Source organism: Fundulus heteroclitus, unplaced genomic scaffold, assembly GCF_011125445.2.
Source record: "Fundulus heteroclitus isolate FHET01 unplaced genomic scaffold, MU-UCD_Fhet_4.1 scaffold_38, whole genome shotgun sequence".
In the NCBI taxonomy this organism is placed as follows: domain Eukaryota; kingdom Metazoa; phylum Chordata; class Actinopteri; order Cyprinodontiformes; family Fundulidae; genus Fundulus; species Fundulus heteroclitus.
Window position 1 is genome coordinate 1,881,066 of NW_023396792.1, and position 25,167 is coordinate 1,906,232.

Here is a 25,167-nt window from a genome sequence, read left to right on the forward strand (position 1 = left end):
TGTCTGCCTCACCCATCACTACTCATCTTCACAATAAACCCTTTTAACGTATCTCTGTGTCCGGCTGAATATCGGGTTCACCAGCTGAAAACATTACAGATACAATGTTAATTCAATTAATTTTGTCCATAAGATACCTGATGGCATTTATAGGGGGAAAAAATAGGAAGCTTGCAAGCCTGACTGGGATGTAAAGGGAGGTCAGCATGATGTCAGATAGGATTGGTATACTTGAAAAAGGTATGTGTATATTAAATCTTGTGCACAAATGGGTCATCTAAATGTGCTATGAGCCTAAGCATACCAACAAATTGTTACACAGCAGCTTAAGGAAAACAAAGGGAATGTTTTGGAAAGCCCATCACAAAGTCCTGATCTCAGTCCTACAACAAAATAAGTAGGTGGAGCTGACTGAGTGTGTGTGACCAAGGTCACCTAAAAACCTGACTCAGTTACACCAGATTTGTCAGGAAGAATGGGTCAAAATACCAACACATTATTGGAAAAATATTGTGGAAGAATATCTACAATGCTTGACTCAAGTCATATGATTTAAATTGTAAATCTACAAAATCTTAAATACATTAAATGTTTTACGTTGACTAAAGTAATAAAAAACAAATACCAAATGCATTGTTGTGCTCATTATTCTGGCATTTAGGTAATACTCCTGGTTATCCTAACTGACTAAAAATACGAAAGGTTTAGTCTTGTTCAATTTCAGTGAATAAAATGTGTTTTTTATACGGCATATGTAACTATTCAGTTCTAGCTGTAGGTAAATAGAACTCAATTTCAAAATTACTACAGTCAAAAGCATGTGTTAGAACTGTTCCGCTTCAACATTTACAGTTTTGATATCCCGTTAGCTTGAGGAATTACCTCAAAATTCAACCACCAACATCCTGATTTTTTTCTGTAGTGTGACACAATATACAAAAGTAACTGCACTGTTTTACATGGTCAGACATTCTTAGGTTAGTGCTAATTAATGTTGGTTGCTATATCTTCTTCACCTCATTGCCAGAGAAAGGAGCCATATTTTCTTGTGAGTGCAGCAGGAGCATGTCACCCATGTCACGTAATAATAAATGCTTGCATCAAGATGAAATGTGTTAACCATATGAACCTTGGCTTTGTGTTAAGAGCCCTGCTGTTTAATCTGTGGTAAATTATACTGTCTTGCCTGCCAGGGTCATTTGTCAGCACGTAGTGATGCCTGTTGGCAACAGCGGAGGTAGGAACATTGTTGATTTTATGCCGTCTAAGGGTAAGCCTTTTCTATTTTTTTGTTCGCTTCTGGGCATTACTTTGGGTGAACTGAACAAAGGCCCACACCAAGTTGTCCACCAGTCAAAAATCATGATGCATTACATAATTATTAAAGTGGTTATCAGTCAGTCGAACGATGTGTTGAATTATACTGGACTCAACCCTCTCAAACGTGGCAGAGAATATGTCTTTTGTAGATCATCTGGAGATACAAACGTTTTATTGAAGGTTGCCTTCTGAGAAACACATTTTACAATATTCTTTTCAATACACTGGTCTTTTTTTTTTTTTTTTTACTATACCGATTTCTCTATGGTATTCTATTTTCAAGTCCAGTTTTTAAACTTTAATGCAACGTAACTTCATTGCATTCAGAGTGAGATCAAAGCCTTCTGGCTCTCTGTTTGATGTATTCTCCATTTGAAGTTTTTCTTCCAAAGACAGAGAGTGTAAAACAAAAGTTTACATATTCTTGCTTTTGTGGGAGCACTTCTTCTGTGCAATGTATTGATCCTCTAATAAAAAAAAAAAGTAGAAAGACCTGGGTTTTTGAATCATGCCGTTGCATTGTCAATACAAGGCCAGCAGCTTATCTCTCACTTGTGTGAAGGACCAAAACTAAAGGCAGGAATAAAGAGAAATCCAGAAGCCAAGCCTTGTTCATATGGTGTCACTCTGAATGCCGATGACAGGTCATATGTGAATTTGTTGACAACCACACTCCAGAAAAGAGTGGATCTCAGATGGAGATGAAGCAACAGCGTTGCTGCAGAGCTGAACGGGCCAGCCACACGGGAGGTGGGATCAGGAGCGTAAAACAAACAGAAGGTAGCTCACAATGACATCCCTCACAGCCAAATGGAGGGAGCAACTTTTGATGTGTATTCATTGAGAAAATAGAAGCACTCAGCATCTGTTACAAATCACTATGCCAGCCTATGTGGATAATGGTGTGTGGAAGGTGGCGGAAGGCTTCCTGTGATTACTTTGAGTGGGTGTTTCTCAGTCTGCGCTGGAAACTCAGGCTGTTTCTTTCATGTCATTACTAAACTTCTGTTTTTCGTTTTTTTTTAACTTGTGTTGTCAGGGGATTTATACGGGTAATTTTAGATCTTTTTAACAGCCTGTTTACACATTATAGTGGATATTGAATGTCATTATTATTTTACATTTCATGTAGAAAATACAATTGTTATATTACAACAAGAAAGCCCTGGGTTTTCCTTGTCAATAATATTGATAGTAACATACATTGGCTCTCAAATGAATACAAACGCCTTTGAAAATGGGTTTTAATGTAAAAAAAAATAATAATAAGACCATAAGATATCTATTATTTATCTATTCTGTCCACAAATATGAGATCTAATCTGCCCAAATCAGCTGAAAAACAAACAGTCCACAAGTGCACAAGTGGTGGAAATATATATATATGGTAAAACAGTCTGGTTGCATTAAGTGTGCACCCCCTTAAACTACTGTTGAAGCACCCAGTTAATTTTCTTGATTTGAACTCTATTAACCACATTATTTAACTTAAGCTGTTGTTTGTAGAAAAGTTACAAAGGATCAGAAGGATCTTACTGTACAGGGCTGTCAGGAAAACTGAATAGATTCACCATATAATTTATTTACCAATGTACAGTGACAACAGTCATTAATAACTCGAGGAAATGTCGAACAACGCTGGCACTACAAAAGCTAGACATTTCTTCAGAACTGAAAAAGGTCAGACTGAAACTGGTCAGCCAGGGATTTCCAACAAAGACTTGTCTTCAACATGTGACAACAGGCTCCTGTATTCTCTTCGTGCGTGGCTAAGGGGTAGTGTTGCAAGGCTGAAGTATTTTTTTCTTACCAAACTTGGTAAAAACATCCTAAAACATTTTTGGAGAAATATGTTATGGTTTGATGAGACCAAACAGGAAGTCTTGGGGATTAATTCCAAAAGGCAAAGCAAAGCAAGGCAAGTTTATTTCTGTTGCACATTTTAGCAACAAGACCATTCAAAGTGCTGTACATGAACAGAACATAAGAAAATAAAACATTACAGAGGGAAGTACATTGCAGTGGAATAGTAACAGCAGGTCAATATACAGTATAAGATATGTTAACATAATATCCAAAGACAACTCTGAACAAATAGGTTTTTACCCTTGATTTAAAGGTACTCCGAGTTACAGCAAAATGTATGCTTGGTGCAGAAACAACGTGGCGCGCTTCCAAAACAAAAACAAATCAATGGTGAAACATTCTAGGGTGGCAGAGCTATTCTGTAAGAGAGCCAAATGTGACTGAAGATCTGTGGGGTCACCTGAAGGGAGCTGAACAAGCGAGGGCCTTACAATCTGACAGATCTGGAGAATGTTTTGCAAGGCAGAGCAGGTAAATATTACCATGTCAAAATCTAGGTTGTTGATAAACTCCTACCTAACTTCAATAAACTAATTTTAGGGAGATGTATGCCCCATTCGTTTGCTGCTAATCGTATCTGAGGACATAACTGTGTTCGTTGTGATGTTTACCCGCCTGCAATCACAATCATCAAATCAACAGTAGAAGACAAAAGGGACTTCAATCTTTTCTGCCTGTCCTGGTTGAGGTAATTCAGACCTCTTCTGTGTTATCAAGAATCAAGAAGCTTTATTGTCATTATGTGTTACCATAATAACATTTTTGATGAGACAGACACAGACTCAGAATGCACGTGATTATACATAACTATGTTATGGTATCATGCAACAGAACTGAATGATTTTCAACCTTTTTTTGCTGACCAGTATCCTTAGCAAGTGCATGGAGAGGGTCACTGGAAATCATCTGTTTTATATGTGCATATAAAACAGGTAAAGGTACAGAGGATGCTACACCATCCTTGATACATACAGTCAGCAAACATCTGCAGCAGTCTGGGAGTTATGCCATTCATAACTCCCATTCATAAAAGATTTGGTCCTAACAGTCAGGTGTCAAACTCCAGTCCTTGAAGGACAGTGTGTCCCATATACAGCAGTCAACTTGTTGACTTGCCTCCTCACCATATCACCAAGTTCTACAGCGTCCTGCTAATGACATCATTATTTGATCCAGGTGTGTTAAAGCATAGACACATCTAAAAGTTGCAGAATATCGACCCTCCACCGACCTGGAGTTTGACACCCCTGGACATACCAGAAAATGATAGAGAAATGTATGAAATGGTTACCATACAGTACATAGGGTTTTTGCTAAATAGCCACATAAAACTGCTTTAAAAAATAATTAACTAAAAACTTTTATATGGTTTAGGCTGAAAACATTATTGTGTAAAAATGTAGCTTCCAAAGAAGTTCACCCTTTGATTTTGTAGTCAAACTGAGCATAGACGACCACCCCTGAACAGAGCACAGTCTGACCTGAAACAAACACATACAGTCCTGTTCAAAACCTGGCATATTTCAGTCTAAGAGTGTTATTTTTTTCACATTGGTTAGGGGACTTATACCCCATAACAACATCACATTTGCGAGCTGAATTGTCTCAAAACATAAGTTACACAATAAAGTGTTTATTCATTTACCAAGAGGCAAATAAAAAAAAAAACTCCACCCCTGACAGCTGACACAGCAAAATAGATGAGTGACATGCAAATAAATGGTATATTGGTATATTTGAATATTTACTTGACAGACTGCTGCACTGAACAGCAGTGATTGTTAGCAGTAGTTAAAATACTTTTTTTTCATTAGCATTTCTTTTACAAAATCAACAGTTATTTTCTTAAAGCAGCAATAAGCAATTTTTCACCACTAGGTGAAGCTTGAGCACCGTCTGTAGATCAAAACAAGATGTGTATGAAGCCACGCCTCTCTCTAGCTCCCCTCCAGAGCTCGGCACCAATTTCCCCTTCTCACCCTATTTGCAAAGGATAAATACACAGCAAAACATCAACACTTTTCAGAGGAACATGTCAAGTGAAGAAGTAACTCATAACGTTCTAATACTGTTAGTAAGAGAACATTTTAATCCAATGGGCATGCTCTCCGCCATGTTGTGCCTGGTGGTGGCATTTTATGGGCAGATAGGGGTTACGTGCATTTACATGCATGTGCATGTTGCATCTATTTAGGAGCAGCTCTTTCAAAAAACATCAAATATAAAATGTGAAATTATAGTGAGGAAATGAAGGAGGTTGTATGGGAAATCAAGTCCTGTCATGTCTTTAAAATATGTGTCTCTTCTGATTTGCTTTTGTCCTGAATAGTTAAGGTGTATTAAAAGTGTGCAATTAACAATGTATTGCTGTGTCTGAATTGCATACATTCCCTTTGCTATAATTTCACTATCTTTATTTAGAGGTCAAAATAATAAAATTTCAATACTTAATGAGTGCCCCCGAGTGGTTACATATTATTAGTTGTTTTGATCAGAAAGGAAGTCAGGTCGTCAGTTTTGTAAAAGTTATCACTCCCTGTCGGCGGTTGGATGTCTCTGCGGCCCTTTTACACATTGAATAACATCTTTAGTAGGACATGACTCTCGGAAGAGAAACTATACTTTAACACTTTTATCTAAGTAAGCTAGAGTAATGGTACAGATCAGTACTGAGGCTCGGTTAACAGGTATCGACACAGGAAAAAGGAATGAGGAAGAGTGAGCCCAGAATGCTGGTCACATGAGTCTTTATAGAAGCCAATCTCCTCCTCCATGCTCCTCCCATTGTTGTCAGTAGAAAATGTGTCTCCACTCAGGTGTTATTGGCCATACTGTGGAATAACATGAAGTCCAAGGTTATCAAAGTGTGCATGCTGCCCTGAGATAACTGACTGTTTCCTCCATCAGTCCCATTTTCCATATCTATGTATGCTACATCTGTGATGTACACAATGCTTGTGAATTATCTGTTATATTTCCAATAACTGCTTTCAACAGCTCCAACAACCTGTAGCTTCATGTATTATGTAACACTTTCATATCCACTTTTAAGCATTCAATATTCCGAAGTGAGGGAAGCATCTGTATTGCCTTGCATGAGATTAGGTTGTGTTATTATTGGGTCATTGTAAAGATATCTGAGGTGCAGCTGGATCAATCCTGTAGAAGATGTATATTCGTGCCATATGAAGGATGTGTAAGAGCTGCAATTTTGTAACATATCTAAAAATACTCTGCAAGGCAGCTTATGTGATGATTGAACTGAATATCCTGCCTTTTCAAATGTGTAGCAAAGCAACTTTGTAGAAATGTTTGATTCCAAGTTACAGAACAGTAAAATTAGAGAAATAAGTCATCTGTTGCAATTAAATGCAGTTTTTCCAACTAGATTTTGTGATAACATATCCTTATTTCATACATTGCCTACCTCATACTTTTCCTACCTATGGAAAACATGGAATGATGATTTGAGCATAAAATCATATGCTTGTAATTCCTTAACCCTCCTATCGTCCTTGGGGTCAATTTGACCCCATTCAATGTTTATCATTCAAAAAATAGTAGTTAACTTTTTTTTTTTGCTTCATATTTCATGACTTTTCCTAATTTGATGGGGACAACTGGTAAAGCATAAAACTTTTGTGATGTTATTTTTTGAATGTGCTGAACACATATTACACGCATTGGTTGTCCTCTGGGGTCAATTTGACCCCAAGCTGTTTTAGCTGCTAAAACTTGTCAGTGACCTAACATGACCACACCTGCAGGCACAGAGTTGATACATTTTAGTTGATACATTTGAACTGAGACATCTGGGGATCTGTGTGACCTTCTGAACTCACACCTGCCAAAGTAGAACTGATTTTTCCCGCCTTGTGAAGGGCGGGTTATTCCTACAACGCCATTGGTAGTTCATGCCAAATCAGGGAGGAGCAAACATAAGCTTGCACTACAGTCCTCTATCCAAATCATTCCTCACTGTGCTCTGAGTATACTGCAATCTGCACACTCTCTCTTTGAAAATGTCTTCTGGAAAAAGGCTTACTGTCAAAGAGGTTTTGGAGCTGCTCTTTGACAGTGAAAGTGACTTAGAGGAGACTGTCTCTGAGACTGAGGATTGTGTTGAGGAGGACCCTGATTTTGAGGAATTCTCATCTGATGAGAATGAGAGTGTTGACCCTCCTGTTGTCCCTCAACCACCAGCAGACACAATTTCTTCCAAAAATGGAAAAATAATTTGGTCCCTTTCCCCACTGAAACAGCAGGGTAGACATAGCGCAAGTAATATAATCAAAATGGTTCCAGGACCCACCAGATATGCAGTCAGCCATGTTGATGACATCAAGTCATCATTCGAGCTCTTCATAACGCCATCAATCAAAAATATTGTGCTTGGGATGACAAATTTAGAGGGAAAGCGTGTTTATGGGGACAGTTGGAAAGACTTGGATATAGTTGACTTGGAAGCCTACATTGGCTTGCTAATTTTGGCAGGAGTTTATAAGTCAAAAGGTGAAGCAACAGCAAGTCTTTGGAATGCTGAGACTGGAAGGGCAATATTTCCAGCCACCATGTCTCTGAAGACATTCCACATTTTGTCTCGTGTCATACGCTTTGATGACAAACAAACAAGGCAGGGCCGTCGAGAACGTGACAAACTTGCTGCGGTAAGGGATGTGTGGGACAAGTGGGTGCAGCGTTTACCCCTGCTTTATAATCCAGGCGCTCACGTGACTGTCGATGAGTGCCTGGTTGCGTTTCGTGGGCGCTGCCCATTCAGACAGTATATGCCTAGCAAACCTGCTAAATATGGCATCAAAATATGGGCAGCATGTGATGCACAGTCCAGCTTTGCCTGGAACATGCAGGTGTACATGGGCAAATCTCCTGGCGAAGCACCAGAAAAAAATCAGGGCACAAGGGTTGTGCTTGATATGGCTGAAGGACTGCATGGGCATAATATTACATGTGATAATTTTTTCACGTCTTACGCCCTGGGTGAGGAACTGCTCAAAAGGCAGGTTACGATGTTGGGGACGGTGAGAAAGAACAAGCCAGAGCTTCCCTCTGAACTCCTTGCTGTCAAGAGCAGGAAGGTAACATCTTCCATGTTTGCCTTCACTGAGAAAGCAACTCTGGTCTCCTACTGTCCCAAGAAAGGGAAAAATGTCCTGCTGCTCAGCACCATGCATAAAGATGCTGCCCTGAGCAGCAGAGAAGACAAAAAGCCACAAATGGTGCTGGACTACAATGAAACAAAGGGAGGGGTGGACAATCTAGACAAGGTCACAGCCACATACAGCTGTCGACGCATGACTTCCCGTTGGCCCCTTGTCATCTTCTTCCACATCATTGATGTGAGTGCATATAATGCGTTCGTAATTTGGTGTGAGATAAACAAAGGCTGGAATAGGGGAAAACTCAGCCGAAGGAGGCTTTTCCTGGAGGAGCTTGGCAATGCACTGGTCAGGCCTCAAATTGAGAGAAGACAGAGCCTTCCAAGAGCATCACCAGTTGCTGCAGCTATTGTGAGGGACATACAGAGGGAGAAAAACACCCCAACTCCTCCAGTGGCACAAACTGCAGGCAAGAAACGTGGCAGGTGTCAGGTCTGTCCCACCCGAAACGACTGCAAGACCAGCATGACCTGTTCAAAATGCGAAAAGTATGTCTGCAAGGAGCATGCACACACACTCTGCACATCCTGTGTACAGTAGTGCAGACTAAAAGCTTGGCTACTGTGGCATGAACTGTTCCACGTTTTAGCTACTGACATTATCACACTGTTCAAAATGGGTGGATTTTCAAATTGTTTCTCTCTAAAAACTGTTCCATGTTCTAACTACTACATGACATGTTCTCATTATCCATTTTCTGTCACACAAATGGAAAAAAAAAAAAAAAAAAAAAAAAAAAAAAAACAAAAAAAACAACCCAAAAAAAAAAAAACAAAAACAAACAAAAAAAAAAACTCTATAACTCTGCCACTGCCGGTCCCAAGCCCGGATAACAAAAGAGGAGGGGTGAGTAAGATCCTACAGTAACTAGCAACAAATATATTACAACAAAATAGATAAAAATAAGTAAATAAATATGTTTATGAGAGGAAAGGGGGAGTCACCAACATTAATCAATATGGTTCATTTGGTGAAAGTCATGAATGTGCTCAAAACCTGTAAATTTGAGAAGATTTGTATAAAAAAATCAAAATAAACTCATTTTCATTTAAAGGTTTGGCCTGATGGTGGCGCTAGAGGTAAGGTCAACTCACTGATTTTGAAGGGGTTATTTATGTATTCAACAAATAAACAAAGTGCCTGTCACAAAAACTTGGTCAACAATATTCTGTAAATCATTTTCTGGAGGTAAATATCCCTGGGGTCAAATTGACCCCAAGGACCAAATTTGTTACTATATTTGAGGACGATAGGAGGGCTAATTGACATATTCACATTATTCACATCTAGTATTCCTTTATTACAAATTCATGGAAAGTTTTTATCCACTTTCCATATACCCATAAATCTGTTTTCCATAAATTGCTTCTTACTATTTCTCTTGTATAGCAGATGAAAGTGGGAATGAAAAATACTAAAGCATAAGGCAGTATTTTTTTTTCTCAATGAACAACATTGTGTGTGAGCCATATCCAAACCGATATTATTATGAGCCATTCTTTTCATTCTTGCAATTTTGTATAGAAAGGTTCAGGATGGTAACTACTCAGTAATAATTAAACTGATGGCTTATTATGTTGTATTGCAAATCAAATACGCTTAGCATTTGGCAGTAGCTGAAGTGTGGAGCCTTGGCACTCGGCCAACCATGTATTACAGATGAACACACGCAGGTGCATTGCAACTTTTCTTCCCCTGGCAGGACAAAGAAACAATAACAATCTGTAACAATGACAGGATATAGTTCAGAACATTTGCACAAAATGACTCAATCTTAACCTCTTTGTTAAGCAGGTGTGTTGGTTCTTACAGTATGTGCAGAGGCTTATGCACACAAAATCCATCAGTTGTGGCTGGATTTGGATAATGATGGAGCAAAGCCTTTCCTTGTAGAGCATTTCTCCAAACTAAAAAAAAAAAAAAACACACACACAACTTTTTCATGTTTTGCGAGTTATATGTTGTTTTCTTTTACATACTGATTAGCTGTATTCAAACTTGTTTATAACTAAGATAAAATAGTTCTACTGCTTTAATCTTGCTGTGATATTGTCAACTTCTGCAGTGTTTACCATTACTGAAGTTGTTTGTTTGCCGCAGTTTTGTTTATCCCTTGGTTTGCAGTATATTTCTAAGCTATTGGATGCTGTTTAGTTGTCATCAAAAGGAGCTTCTCTATGAAAGTTCTTCTGTTTTGAAGGAGAACTGAATTTCAACATTAAAAATTAAATGGTATATTGCAAAACCTCACTTCTTAGATTTGGGGCAAGTGTTGGAGCAGATGTTCCACCAGTGATCTGTAAATAAGTGGAATTGTAGATAAAGACACCGAGGAGGCTGTAAGATATTCAGGAAGCAACCCAACCCTGCTTCAAATCCACTCTAAGAAAATAGAGCAAAAGCAGTCAGAAACTGTTAAAGGGTATTTGATTCTTGCGTCTTGTTTTAGTTCCACTTCCTCTCCCTTTCTCCTTAGACCCTCTCGGATTTCTGCTTGAACTGGGAGTGGGGGGTGATGTAAAAAGACCTTGAAGAAGGCTGAGATATTAAATTAATCGTTGGTAGGGGGAAATATATAACTTAAGTATGCATAAGAGTGAAATAAATGAAAACAAACAAACATTTCTAAAAAAAAAAAAAAAAAACTTGAATAGCTGATGGATTGCATTAAAACTTGGATTCGTTGTGATTAGTGTTTCTTCTGGCCGTTTGGAAAGGCTGTGCTGCCCTCTGCATGGCCTCTGCATGCACATTTAATGAAATATATAACAATTGTTCCTCAATCAGAACAAGTGCTTGTTTAAAATGCATATCCGCTCTTGTCTGTGGCATGCTGTAATTAGACAGAACAATTATGCATTATTTCTGTGATCTTTGTCAGCACTCATCAAGGGGCTTTAAGAATGGGACAATGATTGACCACCTGGTCCTGCTCCTGTCGCTAAATTTATTAAACACACTTTCTTTAGAAAATCAATGCACAATTGTATGAGTTGTACAGGGTCAGACTTATTTTTATGAGAAAGCATAATTAGCCTGACCTGTGACTTGTGAAAGCTTCTGCAGCATTACTTCATCCCATTTCTTAAACTGTGTGATGATTTAGACAAACCTAAGAAAGTCTGCAGTTTTTGTTTGAGTACATTGCTGTATATGGTGATTGTATATTTAGTTTGCAAGCCTTACCCTTTTCATAAAAAAGGGAAACTTTTAATGGGGCCATGATCACAAACGTATATTTTCTTAGCTTTTGGGGATATAATATGATCTGTTTTGCTCGGGCAGTGTGAATGTCAAGGATCTGCATGGGTGGTTAGCTTTGTTACTTTGTTTAAAAACAGTCAGATCTGAAAATGGATTGTCGTTTTATGTAGGCTGTCTTTCTACAAAATTCATATTCTCCAATCAGATCACACCATAGAGCAAACAGCCTTCCCCTCTTAAAAAAAAAAAAAAAAAATCTGTACCAACATTGAAAGTGGCAACCACAATGCTATCATTACCTGTAAGTACATTTTATTTCTAAATGGTGTTAAATGTAAGTAAGGTGTGTTTGTAACTGAAACTTCCAGCTGACTGATGAGGTAACCTGCTGCAGGCTGCATGATTTTCCTGTAGCCACGGGGGGAGCCAGCCGCATAATGTTTCTGTGTCGCAGCCATACTGGCAGTGAGTTCTCCGCTGCTGTATTACGGTGAAGAGCGGGCCGATAGCTGCATATTCCTGTGTCATGGCTGTGCTGTCAAGAAGCTGCGGTATCGTGGTGGAGCTGGCTCCCAGCTCCGTATTCCTGTGTTGCAGCAGTGCTGCCAGCAGGCTCCCCACCGCGCTGTGTTCTCTGTGGCTGTTTATTTCAGTCACTTTTAAGCCTTTGGTCAGCCTGGCCTCACATGTTCGACATCCTGACACTTCAACCAGCCATAAAACCATAATGATGAATTTGTAACAGAGTGTTGAGGCGGGAGGGAGGTGAAAGTGGTGTGTGTTTGTGAGTGTGTGTGTGTGTGTGGGGGGGGGGGGGGGGGGGGGGGGCTCCATATCATTACCACGACCAACCTTTAACTGAGGAGGGACACTTGGCCTGACAAAACAACAACATAATAGATTTTTTTTTTTAGGAAATTCTTTGGAGAATTTACAAATGCAGCAATATCAACCACACAAGATGATTTATACAGTGATGTCATGGCACCTATAAGTCTACATCCCCTCATATTAAAAGCATGCTGGTATAGCAACATTCAGCTGTTTATTTTCTTTTCTTTCAGGCAGCTCTTCAAGACGTCTCTTGTTTAACCACAGATATTTTTTGGCTTTGTATTTTAAATGTTGGACCTCTGTGTTGGACATATTTTTACTCTTGTTAGCCAGCATTGTTTAACCATATAACCCAGTCATTAAATAATAGACTTCTACCCTTGGCTTGCTCCCTGCCACCTGTAAAACACACGCTGGAGTGGGAAGGCAGATCATTATGCCCTGCATTTACTAGCACTGAAACATCTGATATACTCAGTTAAAAGAGTATTCCAGAGTAAGGTGCTGTTCTTTCTAGAATTATTCAATTGAAATGTATGTGTTAAAGTCCCAGCCCTAATATTTACATAAATCTTATTATTACAATGAAATTGTTTTATAAATATAGCTTGTATCCCTCAGACAAGGCTAATTTCTTATTTTAAAGCTACATAACCAAATAAAGATCAAGATGTCTTCATTAGCCTCCCTTGGGTGAGAGCAACACTCTGTTACAAATCAATATTATGGATTTATGGCTGGTGAAGTGTTTGTGTTGGAAGATCTCGGACAGGCCAGGCCAAGCTGACCAAAGGCTTTAACCTGGCAGCACGACTAACACAGTGGGACCTAAATAAATACCCACATAGGCTGTCCGCTGTCCCAGATGCATATTCCTGTGTTGCGGGAATACGCGGCTGGGACCGCGGGGGGCGGCTCGCGGATCCAGTTCTTTACTGCGGTGATTGTTTGCTCTCTTCTGCAGTCTGTGCGGAGGAGTGCAAGCAGTGACTGCTGAGCACTGGAGCGGAGAGCGAACTGTGGACAGCAACAGGAAAATCATGCCGCTGACAGCGGTTTGACTGGTCATCAGTCAACTGGATTTTTCAGTTACAAACACACCTTTCTTTCATTTGACAGCATTTAGAAATGAAATAAATTTACGGCTAATTACAGCGTTGTGGTCGCCAAGGAGCTCAGCTTTGAAAACTACGACTAGAATTCCCCCACAGGAATAAATGCATAAACTCTTCTGTGATTCTCTTGTCCTTCGGGAGTGAGTGGAAACTTCATGCATTTTTTACCACCCTCAGACATATCAGCTCTCCTTTTTAGTAACCGCTGTGAAGTTAGTTTGAGGTTGAATATGGGAAATTTCCGCTCAGCGGCCTCTGCGGTGACTGCCTCCTGTATGAACCAATAGAAGGAGGCTGATCTGGGACTGCCCTCTGCTCGCTGCTCCGCCTTTCTCCTATCATCTCGACGGTGCATCAGCTGGGGGGAGAAGGGAAGAGGGAAGGGAGTGGGAAGGCTGTTTATGTATGCTCTGATTCGAGAATATAGATTATGTAGAAAGACAACCCGTTTTCTGATCTGACCGTTTTTGAGCAAATTGACAAAAGGTGACCGCCCTTGAGCAGGTTCTTTGGCATTCGACTTAGATATTAACAGGGCATCATCAGTGCACAACAGACCATATTATACCCCCAAAAGCTCAGTAAAAGGAAATTTGTTGTCATTGTTGGTTTAAAAAAAATAATATTTCCACTAAAATGCACTGACTTTAAAGAGTGACAGAAGACAGGTCACTCTTCTATATATAGAACCAAATAACAGACACTGTGAACTATATTCAAGGGAACATATGCTTTTTCATGCCTTTCTTTTCACATTTAAATAATTCAGTTGTGGTCTATGTGAAGTGAAATGCTTTAGTCTGAATTCCACGTTATTGTCACTCCACAGCCCTTCGTTTGCCCCTGTTCTGAGGTGCATCTGAGAGCAACTCATTTTGGTGTGGTCTCTATAAATTCAAAAGAGGCACTTCACACCACACCCCCCTCCAGGTTACTGAGAGTTGTACTCCACCCTGTTTGGCCATTGTTGTAGTATTCTGGGGGACGGTGTAATTACTTGTGTGGGTTAATACACCCGACAACTGAACACTTTGACCGATCCACTTCTAGCTTTGGCATCTTTGAGCTTGGACTATAAAATTGCGGGGGGAAAAAAATGGCGGATTTGTGTAATTGATTAGCCGGACTTCCATGACCTTGTTTAGCATAATTAAAAACTGCACACATGGAAAAACGACACCCAGACAGAATATAAAGATATCTACACAGCTCATGGATGTTTCTGCACTCTTAGTGCACAACAAAATGTATTTAGGAGCTAAAAAAGTGGATGTTGCATGTCCCCTTTCATTTATTGACTCTTTTGATTACATAAATATATTGGAATTAAATTCTTTGTTTACTGTGTGAAACTTGGTATTAGATGGTATGCAACTGATTTTGATTGATCACTGAACCTTTCAATATTTGTTGCACATTACTTTTTGCAAGTAAGCAAAGGAAAAGGCAGAAAACCTGGTGGAAAATCATCAACTGCAAGTTAATGATGAGAAAACAATGTCAGTAACAGAATTAATTAAATATTTTGATGTTCTTATACTGTGAAAATATAATTATAATGACCCTCATTGTATACAAATATACAATCTTAAAATTCCTCAGATCTGTTTAAGGGGGTGGAAAATCTCGATTGAAACTGAAACATCTGTTGTGCTAACAATTATATAGGACTGGCCTCTGAAGCAGGAGTTTTAATATGTATTCAAATATTTATTTGTACTAACTGCAATAAGACAAGGAAATGTAAAATTTGTTGAATTCAAAATGAAATTCAAATTGCAGTATTCACAGACACTCAAACAAACACTTCATAGGCTAAACATAGAGGAAAGGCCCCACAGCTGTATCATCAGCTTTTTAGATCTACTGAATATCCTTCTGTGAAGAAACATTCACATTGACATTTTTACTATAAACACCCTATGGCATAAAGAAATACTATATTATGATTTTATCTTGATCCCATTCCACAAACAACAAAAAAATGATGATGATGACGATAGTATGTTTTTCCCCCCTTAAAGTGTGAGTATTTGAGAGAGAAGATTGTGTGTTGGGGGCTGCTTGTGACTGGAATGAGGGTGTCAGGAGCCGATGCAAATTGGAGTGTATCAGTGTAAAACCAAATCAGAGAAAAAATAGAAAGAAAAGTAAATGAGTTGGAGAGGAAGTGAGTGAGGATGCTGTAGTGTGTGGAGTTCACAGCTTGGGCTACTTTCACACCTGCAGCCACTGAACTTGTTATGCACTCGCACACGTGCACACACACACACACACACACACACACACACACACACACACACACACACACACACACACACACACACACAATACACATTCTCTGTCACTCACACAAGCCGGATGACAACCTCATGACACGTTAACAACACACCACAGCATGCCACTTCTCTATCCACTCAATCACAGTCTTGCTAATGACATGCAAATTAATATCCCGTTGTACTCGGGTCACATCCATCATGGTATCAACTAAGCCCATTCTTTTGCTTAACTTTGCAAAGTAGAACTATTGTGACCAATTGTTTGATGTTATGTTAAATTTGTAAATGAGTTGCCTACCTCTTTCCAGACAAAAAGGGTTTTATTTTAAATTATTGGTCAGAGCAAACCTGTCACGCATATTTATAACTTTTATTTTTACATGTCATTATGTGCTGTTATCTATAAACTCTGCAGAAAAAAAAGAAGTGCCACCTGTCTTTCTATTTAACTAAAGAGTCTGGGAGTATCTGTCCTCAAGTTTACAGATTGGATTGCTCAAAAGCTTATGAAATTGATTGAAATTGTAAGTAGTATACCTTTGAATTAACGCAATTATTATCCCTTTGTATGTCACATCAAAAGTAACTGTTCCACTTAGATTGAGGAAATGATTGATGTGCTAGAGTCAGTCACAGAGACTTGCATCAGTCTTTAAATTTTAATTTCATTTGAATACATCCATAATCATTATCAGAAATTGAAAGGAGGCTATTACAACCATTTGCAAGGACTTCCAAATGTTTTACAACAGGCTTGGAACATCAAATGTGAGCATAGCTGAATAGTTTTTAAATGCACTCATTAAGGCAATTGAATGTTGTGGTGTAGTGATCAGAAAGCAGCTTGTGTTCAAAGATAAGTTCAATTATGAGGTGTGCCACATCGAAAAACAGATTCCTTTTTACTTTCTCAGTTCATTTGTTAGCAGTTTTGCCACATGTAATTCACACAACTTCGTTTTCACTTTAAAAAAGAAGCCCAAAATGCTTTCTGTAGGAACTCGATCAATGAAGGGTTATCAGCAGTAAAAAGAGTTAAAATGAATAGATGTATCTAGTGAGATCCAAATAAAAAAAACAGCCCTCGTAAATTTACAAAGTCTGTTTGATTTCAACCTGAACACATATTCACGTAAAAATTGAATGTTTCCTTTATTTCCACCCCTACTTCTTACTGCAACTGACAGACATTTTGAATACATATGACTGGATATTCTGAGTACGAGGAACAGCATTAAACCATCGGCACATCCCACGTAGTGTATTGATCTAATTTAAAAAATTGTATAAGCACTAACAGTCTGACTACTAAACTTTTATTTCAGATAATCAATGTACAATGTGTGTGTGTGTGTGTGTGTGTGTGGGGGGGGGGGGGGGGGTAACTGTGAGCTTGCTAAAAGAATTTACATTCCAGATTAATGGAAACTAATAAGCTAGTAAGATGCCATGTTAGCTGGACTAGATGTGTTAAAAAAGTTAAACTGAAATGTTTTTTATCATTAGGTTAGAAAATCTTAATGGACTATAATTATATATATATATATATATATATATATATATATATATATATATATATATATATATATATATATATATATATATATATATATATATATATAGTATTATTTCACAACAGGCCGATAGCCTGCGGCACAACTAATGCACTGTGTACACATAAAGGCTCGATAAAATGATCTGACATTATACTTTAACCAAAAACAAAAAAACAATAGGATGTGATTCATTTTAACCACTGTCATGAAATGAAACAGTAAAGACAAGATGATTTTTATAAGGCCACCCCAGATGCTCATTTTGCATGTAGGAGTGCAAAGGCATGTGTATCATGGACATTAATTTGGAACAGTTGAATCTAAATACTCACCAAGATGCTGCTCATCCTGCATTGAGCTCAATCAGTTCTAAACCAAGTTGTTCATGAGTTTCAAAGAATTATGCCACGTCACCACAGCGTTAATCAAGTACAGATAAATTGGATGAAAATGATCCCTGCATTACAGCATCTTGCTGCTGAGATGCTGCTTTTATGCAAACAATTTTCAGTTGATAGCTTTGAGAACATTAGGGGAACATGCTTTGGCTGCAAACTGTGCTTAAATGTTGTCTGTAATGTAATGTAATGTAGATCTTGTCCACCAGCATTCATGGGGGAATGTGGTAAACCTGGCTGTCATATGGATGATTGAATTCCACAAAGCAGATAATGCACAGCTCAGGATCGATTGGCAAGGTCACCACGAGTCTGCGAGGTTCTTTTGATATGCGTGTGATATTGAACCCTAGTGGGGTCTATGGCTGAAGAGGTAGGGAAAATCCACAGCTCCATATTGTTTTGCACCATTAGATGGGTCAAAGCTCAGAGCACCTAAAGCGACTGATTGGCCAATCTTCATTTAGGGCCCGAGTATGTCATATCAGTCTCGAAATCCTTTCTCCCTCCACATATATATATATATATATATATATATATATATATATATATATATATATATATATATATATATATATATATATATATATATATATATAATATAATATAATAATAATTTATGCCACAGTTTTGTGCATGCATACTCTTTTCACATGAGGCCCAAAAACGAAGCAGTTCTTGTAGGTAAATGGTCGTATCTGTGGTGTGCGTGTAATACACAAAGGAGTAGTTGGCGTGGCCAAAAAGGCTTCTAAGCCATTGCATCTGAAAATTGTACTTGCCACAATGGCACCCCGAAAATTGGAAAAGGATTTTAAAAATCTCTGTCATTCTCATCAACTAAAGAAATACAAATTTACATGGTATCTGTATTAATGTGGACAGGGCATATGTAAAAGAAAGAAGAAAGAACCCCATCTATCCCAAATGCTTTTTTTTTAATTGCTGATGAATCAGTAATAAAATTGAATATTGGTGGTTTGGTAAAACCTATCATTTCAAGCATATAACTACAAATAGCTCAAACATTAACTTAAAATATGTTAAGTTTGTGCAGTTTATTGGTGTGGTGGTAAGCCCCATTAAGGCAAAAAGATGTATTGTCAATTTGGTTACTCATTAACTCAAATGCATACGATATGCAGGATGAAGGATGTAGGATAAAGCTCTTGTAGGAAATGGATGGATGGATGGATGGATGGATGGATGGATGGATGGATGGATGGATGGATGGATGGATGGATGGATGGATGGATGGATGGATGGATGGATGGATGGATGGATGGATGGATGGATGGATGGATGGATGGATGGATGGATGGATTTCTCACTGTATCATGACCTCAAACAGTAAATAAACTTTCTAACAGGAGTATTCTATGTGTGTACTCTGTATAATGATCTATCACAGAATATAAATATATGGTAAATATACCGAGAATGTCTTTAGGCAGAAGCATAACTTTCAAAAAATACTAACTATATCCCACAGTGTATTGCTGTAAACAAAGAAAATCCTTCCTGATCACTTCCCACTAAAAGATCGTCTTGTAAACTACTAAGATTATTTAAATTGGTCTTGTTGACCAATTATATAGATGAACTGCTTATGAAATCCTACAGTAGTTGCTGGTATATCTCATTATATAGAAGAGAAAAATTCTCACTTAACTTTAGTTATGAACTGAAGAGGTTGCTCATTAGAACATAAGAAATATCTTGCTGCTAACCTTTTTTTATATTTGTGTAGCATAGTAATTTTGGCCTTTCAGCCCAGTGAAAAATCGTACAGTTTTAGAGTTGTTCTATAACACTATATTGATATTCAGGCAGGAACAGAATTCAATATGCCATTCCAAAACGTTTCCTACAGAGAATCATTCCTTTCTCTATAATTTCCATAGAAATTTTGTGTGCAAATGCGGTAATAGACACATTTATAACATCAAAAGGATTCAATTTTCTTTTCAATCACGTAACAGTATGAATAGCTTTTTCCATTGAATCTAACAACGAGAAGCCATTACCACATGCTAAAGGATGGGTTGCCGCCACTTGCTTTTATGAAAGTGTGTCAAACAATTTTTCATGTCTCGCATTTGTTCTTACCAAACGGGGTCTGTCAAACAGGTTTATTTCTAATTTGTCAGGCAGAGGTCATTTTTATTTTAAATTGGTCACACAGTCATCATTGAAGTATATATATATATATATACTCAGACTATATGTAACATATACTTTTGTTTTGGTCTCTTCAATTCCTCCTCTCTGAAAGAATTTCACAAAGCGCTCTAATGAAAACAAGAATCTGTTAATTGCAGCTGGTAAATAATTTGGAAATTACGACATGCAAAGCAAGACCGTGATTGCTCCACACTGAGCATTTTTATTCGCTGTGGATATGGCTGATGTTCAAATGGATGGGTGATAAAAGCAAATATTTTCACCTCAATCACGTAATGGTTCAGTTTGGAGCACTTTGTAGAAAAGGTTTGCAGTAAATGACTGAAAGAGGCTGAGTTCTTCATCTTTCAGGCATATTGTCGCTGGACCATTCATTTCTCTGAGGCTTTTTGTGCCACTGCACTGGAAAAAAAAATCAGGCAGAGCAATTTAGGTGTATAAAAAATATTAACTGTAAACTAAATTGGTCTTTAAAAAATATTTTTCTCCACCTTAATAATTATCTGTTGAAAAAACAAGATCTACAGTCATGCTATCACTGTTTTTTTTTATTATTATTAATAAAAAGGACCAGTATTTATGGGCTCAAATAATATTAAGGGGAAATATATGAAGAGAGTTAAAACCAACATTCAGTAGCTATATTATTCCTCAAAATCTAAAATGAAAAAGAGACTATTATCTTTTAAATTTAATTCATGAAAAAGAGGCACCATTCATCCTCATCTCAGTATGATCTCGGGAAGTAGAAATGTTGTAGTTTAACAAATTAGCAATATTTGAACATTTGTCAGTTCTTCCTTTGGATTTAAAACCAATTAAGCATGTAATCTCTGATGTAAGTGTGGGAAAGTTGTGTTCAAACTTTTAAATAGAAAGTATTCATTTTGGAGCATATCTTGGACATTGAAACACCCTAATATCATCTGTTTTAGTTGGATTCGATTAGAATTAGTCAACGTCAACTTAATAGCCAATACCACCATATTTAAAAGACACATAAAGGAATTGAGATGTCATTTTCACTCCCATTGTGTTTAAAGACGTAGAACCAAAAACAGAGGAATATTATTGTAAACGCATAGAACTAGAAAGAATAAAAAAAAGTAACGTGTTGTTGCGTGTCTTCACCTATTTTTGATTTTAAATATTTTACAATTGCACTAATAATTCCAAAAACATTCACATATTTCACATACTTAGAAACAGACAAACAACTGATATTTAAAGATGGAAATAAATAAATAAGCTTATCTTATCTTAAAGTTCTTAGATTTTCAACCTTGCTCCTTCAACTTATCTACTCACTGGTATTGTGCAGTAAAAAAAAGAAGATTGGTTTTGATGTCATTATACTCATGTGTATAGATTAAAACCTCACCTCTATGCTTAAATGCATGTTAGTAAGTTTATTTAGCCTTGATATCTATTTTATGACTAAAACAAGTGCATATCCATGAGCATAGATTTGCTGACTACCAGGGGAAATAGGTTTGCTAAGAAAAATCATTGTATCACGATTATACAGCTGAAGCCAGTTTACTCATTCTTTTTGTTTGTCCCCGGGAGGCTTGAATATAAAATCCACTTCATCTTCTATGGATTTGAATATGTTTTTAAGGATCTTGTTTTTCTTTATTTCTGATTAAACAACTCACTGATTTGATAGAAAGTAATCCTGTAATACCACTTGATATTCTGCAAAAAACAGACAATTTCTGTTATGTTGACCTTAGAACCCAAGTGCATATTTCATTGGGAATGGTGTTCCTTAATAACGAAAGCAGAAAAAGTAACTAATGTCGACACACATAAAGAACTGAAACACAACTTAACAATTGCTGTCTGTGATATGTAAAAACTCATAATTATTTAAAAACATATCCTTTGTTGTATTTTTCCACCCATGGAGGTCATCATTTTTTTCACCTGCACAATGCATGCTGGGTTGATGATGCAGTTAAGTCCTACTGGACTGGAACCTACAGAATTATTACAAGAAGGCTAACATTACTCAAGTTGTTTGACTGGTGTAAATTGGTGTGACAATGTCACAATGTATCGCTGTTGGCTGTAATTTCAAAACAAAAAACAACAGATAAAGTGAGGTGAGTCTTCGTCGCTTCCCATATAAAAAAAGAAAGGCATAGTCCTACTACTATTATTATTATTATTATTATTATTATTATTATTACTATATAGTCATTAATTTCAACGCACTTCCGTTCAACTGAAAAGGTTTAACGTTACTCATTGTTGTTTTGGCTGGACGGAGCAACCACTAAAGGACCTAGTATACGTAATTTACCCACAATGCATCACAACGTTCATATTGTAAATGGTAAATGGTGAATGGCTTGTACTTGTATAGCGCTTTAACTAGTCTTGACGACCTCCAAAGCGCTTTACACTACAGTCTTAGTCATTCACCCATTCACACACATTGACACCCTGACGGTGGTGAGCTATGTAAGTAGCCACAGCTGCCCTGTCAAAAATATGACAATATTTTATCAAAATTTATAATAAAACATAAATAAATAAATAAATAAAATAAAAATGATTAAAAACAAACATCGTACAGTATTTTTAATGTGTTGTTTTTATATCTAAAATAGATATTTCTCAAATAAAGTCTATTGTTACAACTAATTGTGGATCCCCATAACAGAAGAATCAACAATGAGAACTAGTGATTAAATAAACTACCACCCAAAAGCTTGGGGTCACTTAGAAATGTTGTTATATTTTTGATAAAAAGCACATTAAAGTAATCAGAAATACGGTCTTAAACATTGTCAATGCAATATTCTGTGTATAATTTGACTAGCCAACTTAGTTGCGTAATCTTAACCCGATTGAGAGCAGGTTGACCATGCGTTGCATAAGAAGTGGCCATTTAAGCCAATCCAACTTGTGGGAGGTGCTTCAGGAAGCATGAAGTTACATTTCTTCAGATCACCTCAACAATTTGACAACTAGAATGCCGAAGGTCTGCAAGGCTTTTAATTTATGCAAATGGCAGATTTTTTTTATTGTTAAAGCAAAGTTTGAAGGACAAAATAATTATTTCAAGTACAAATCATTATTGTAAGCCCTGCCAATGTCTGAACTATATTTCTATTCATTTTACAACTCGTTTGATTAAACCAAATTGGGTATTTCTTTGAAAAAGATGACATGTTTTGGGTGACCCCATACTACTGAGTGGTATGGTATACTGAAGGAAAAATGGAAAATAACATTGAATTAAGGTGAGTGAAATCAAAGGAAGGTGTGCAGGGAGACTGAGGAAGGGTAAACTGAGCAAAGATATAAAGAAAGTATCAGCCGAAGAGGGAAATCTAGGAGTAAATAAAACCCAATGACAAAGAACAGAACAAAAAAAATAAACTAAGAGTGAACCAATATGGCAACACCCTAAAGAATATAAATATCAGAAATTTAAAGAAAGCATAGACACAAGAGAAACCCCAAAACCTACCACCACAGGACAATTTCTAGAAATGGTGTAAAAGCGAGTAGATAAAAGACTAATAAGACTAATTTGGAAAAACAGCCATTATTTTCCGATTTGCTGTGTACCTTCATCTACACTTGCAATAACAATCAAACTAAACTTGTAGTGAAATGAGACACAGTAATACAGGGAGATACTAACGCTACCATATTTCAGTAATCCTATTATATTGCTATGACAGTAGAAACACCTAAATTGCAATGAGAAATATATTAAAATTGTATTTACCCTGAATTCGTAGGAGACCTTTTCTCAGCCGTGAGATTATACATATGGTCTATCTCATTTATTTTCTATAACTAAGAAAGGTTTAAATACTTTTCAATTTGAAACATAATTTTCCAGGTTACTTTAGTTTGTTCAGCCCCAGGAGAAGAGCTCAGTGGAGCTAAGAGGGAGACATGAGTGCCACAGCACCTGACAGCATGTCGACTTTATTTCTCATTGTGGTGACATAGGAGGTTTTCCGGTGTGGATAATTGTACGTCAGGTCTGCTGCATCCTGCTTATTATTGATTCATAGAGAACAGAATGAACTCCTTGTAAACGTATGAAAATGGAGTTAAGTGTTCATTCTCCTTTCCTAAAATCACAGCTGCAGCCATCTGCTTTTGTCACTTCTAGTCCCGTGTTCTGCCAGCTCAGCTTTTAAGGCTCTGGCAGGCAGGATGGAGCTTATATTTAACAAAGATGACAGGCTGGACAGTAATGCAGTTGTCTGGGCTTTTATTTCTTACTTGGGATTAGGTTTTGAAAAGGCACAGTACATTAGAATGAAGTGCTTTCCGACAGGGCCCACATGTTAGTTGAACCGAGGCCACGTGTGCCCACTCCAACAAGACATACAGTAAAAGCCTGTCTTACTGTTTTCCATGAACTAAGGCCTATTTAGTAAGACGGGCGAATCTGGATTTGAACATAAATTGAAAACAGCATCAGTGTGGTAGTATACACAGTTTGGCAGATGAGGTCCAAAGGCTGTGCTGATTTACAAAATCCTCCACTGCTAATTTCAGTAATGACACAAGCTTACCAGCAACACTGGCACAACTTGTGGCTCGAAGTCACAATCCTGACTACTTAGCAAAGTATAAACCTCTTCACAGGGCTCTGTCATAGCTGAAGTAAAAAAAAAAAGATATAAACAGGACTTAGGGTATGGGATATACTTTGGGACATTTCATTTTACTGAAACTAATCAAATTTTATGAAAGATGTTTGAACGATTCCAACAATTCTTTGCAAATGCCCCTCACAAAATACCAAAGTTGATCTACAACCTAAATCGAGCTCACACATCAATACTTTACTTTTATAAGTAAGAATTCAGAGTCAAGCCCCTACTTCTGTCTAACAAACTGTCTAAACTAATGGTAATGCACAGTATTAGGATGACATGCAACATAATACATTTAATGAGAATGTTGGTTCATTTTGAAATAGTGGTAAGGTTTGCAATAAATACATACTGAACAAAAACGTCTTAATGTTGACTCAACTTTGAGTTTGGTGTAACATAGAATGCAGATTGTATGGTTATATTGAAAGATTTGCATCCGCTCGATCAGTGACACAACTTATCTGTAGTCACTTAACTGTACCAGAACATCTTGATGCCCTCATAAAACATTTGCTGCTGGTTTGAACAAGAAACATCACTAAATATAAAACCGACATAGAGTGCCTGAATGCCTGGGACTAATATAATAAC

The 25,167-nt window shown here is 37.4% G+C and overlaps 1 protein-coding gene across 1 annotated transcript; it reads left to right on the top strand.

Annotated features, from left to right (window-relative positions):
- Positions 1–6,690: 6,690 nt before the first annotated feature.
- LOC118560085 (piggyBac transposable element-derived protein 4-like) lies at positions 6,691–9,067 on the top strand. Its single transcript, XM_036130810.1, has one exon. The coding sequence runs from the start codon at positions 7,209–7,211 to the stop codon at positions 8,901–8,903; it is 1,695 nt and encodes a 564-aa protein (XP_035986703.1). The 5' UTR covers positions 6,691–7,208; the 3' UTR covers positions 8,904–9,067.
- Positions 9,068–25,167: the final 16,100 nt, after the last annotated feature.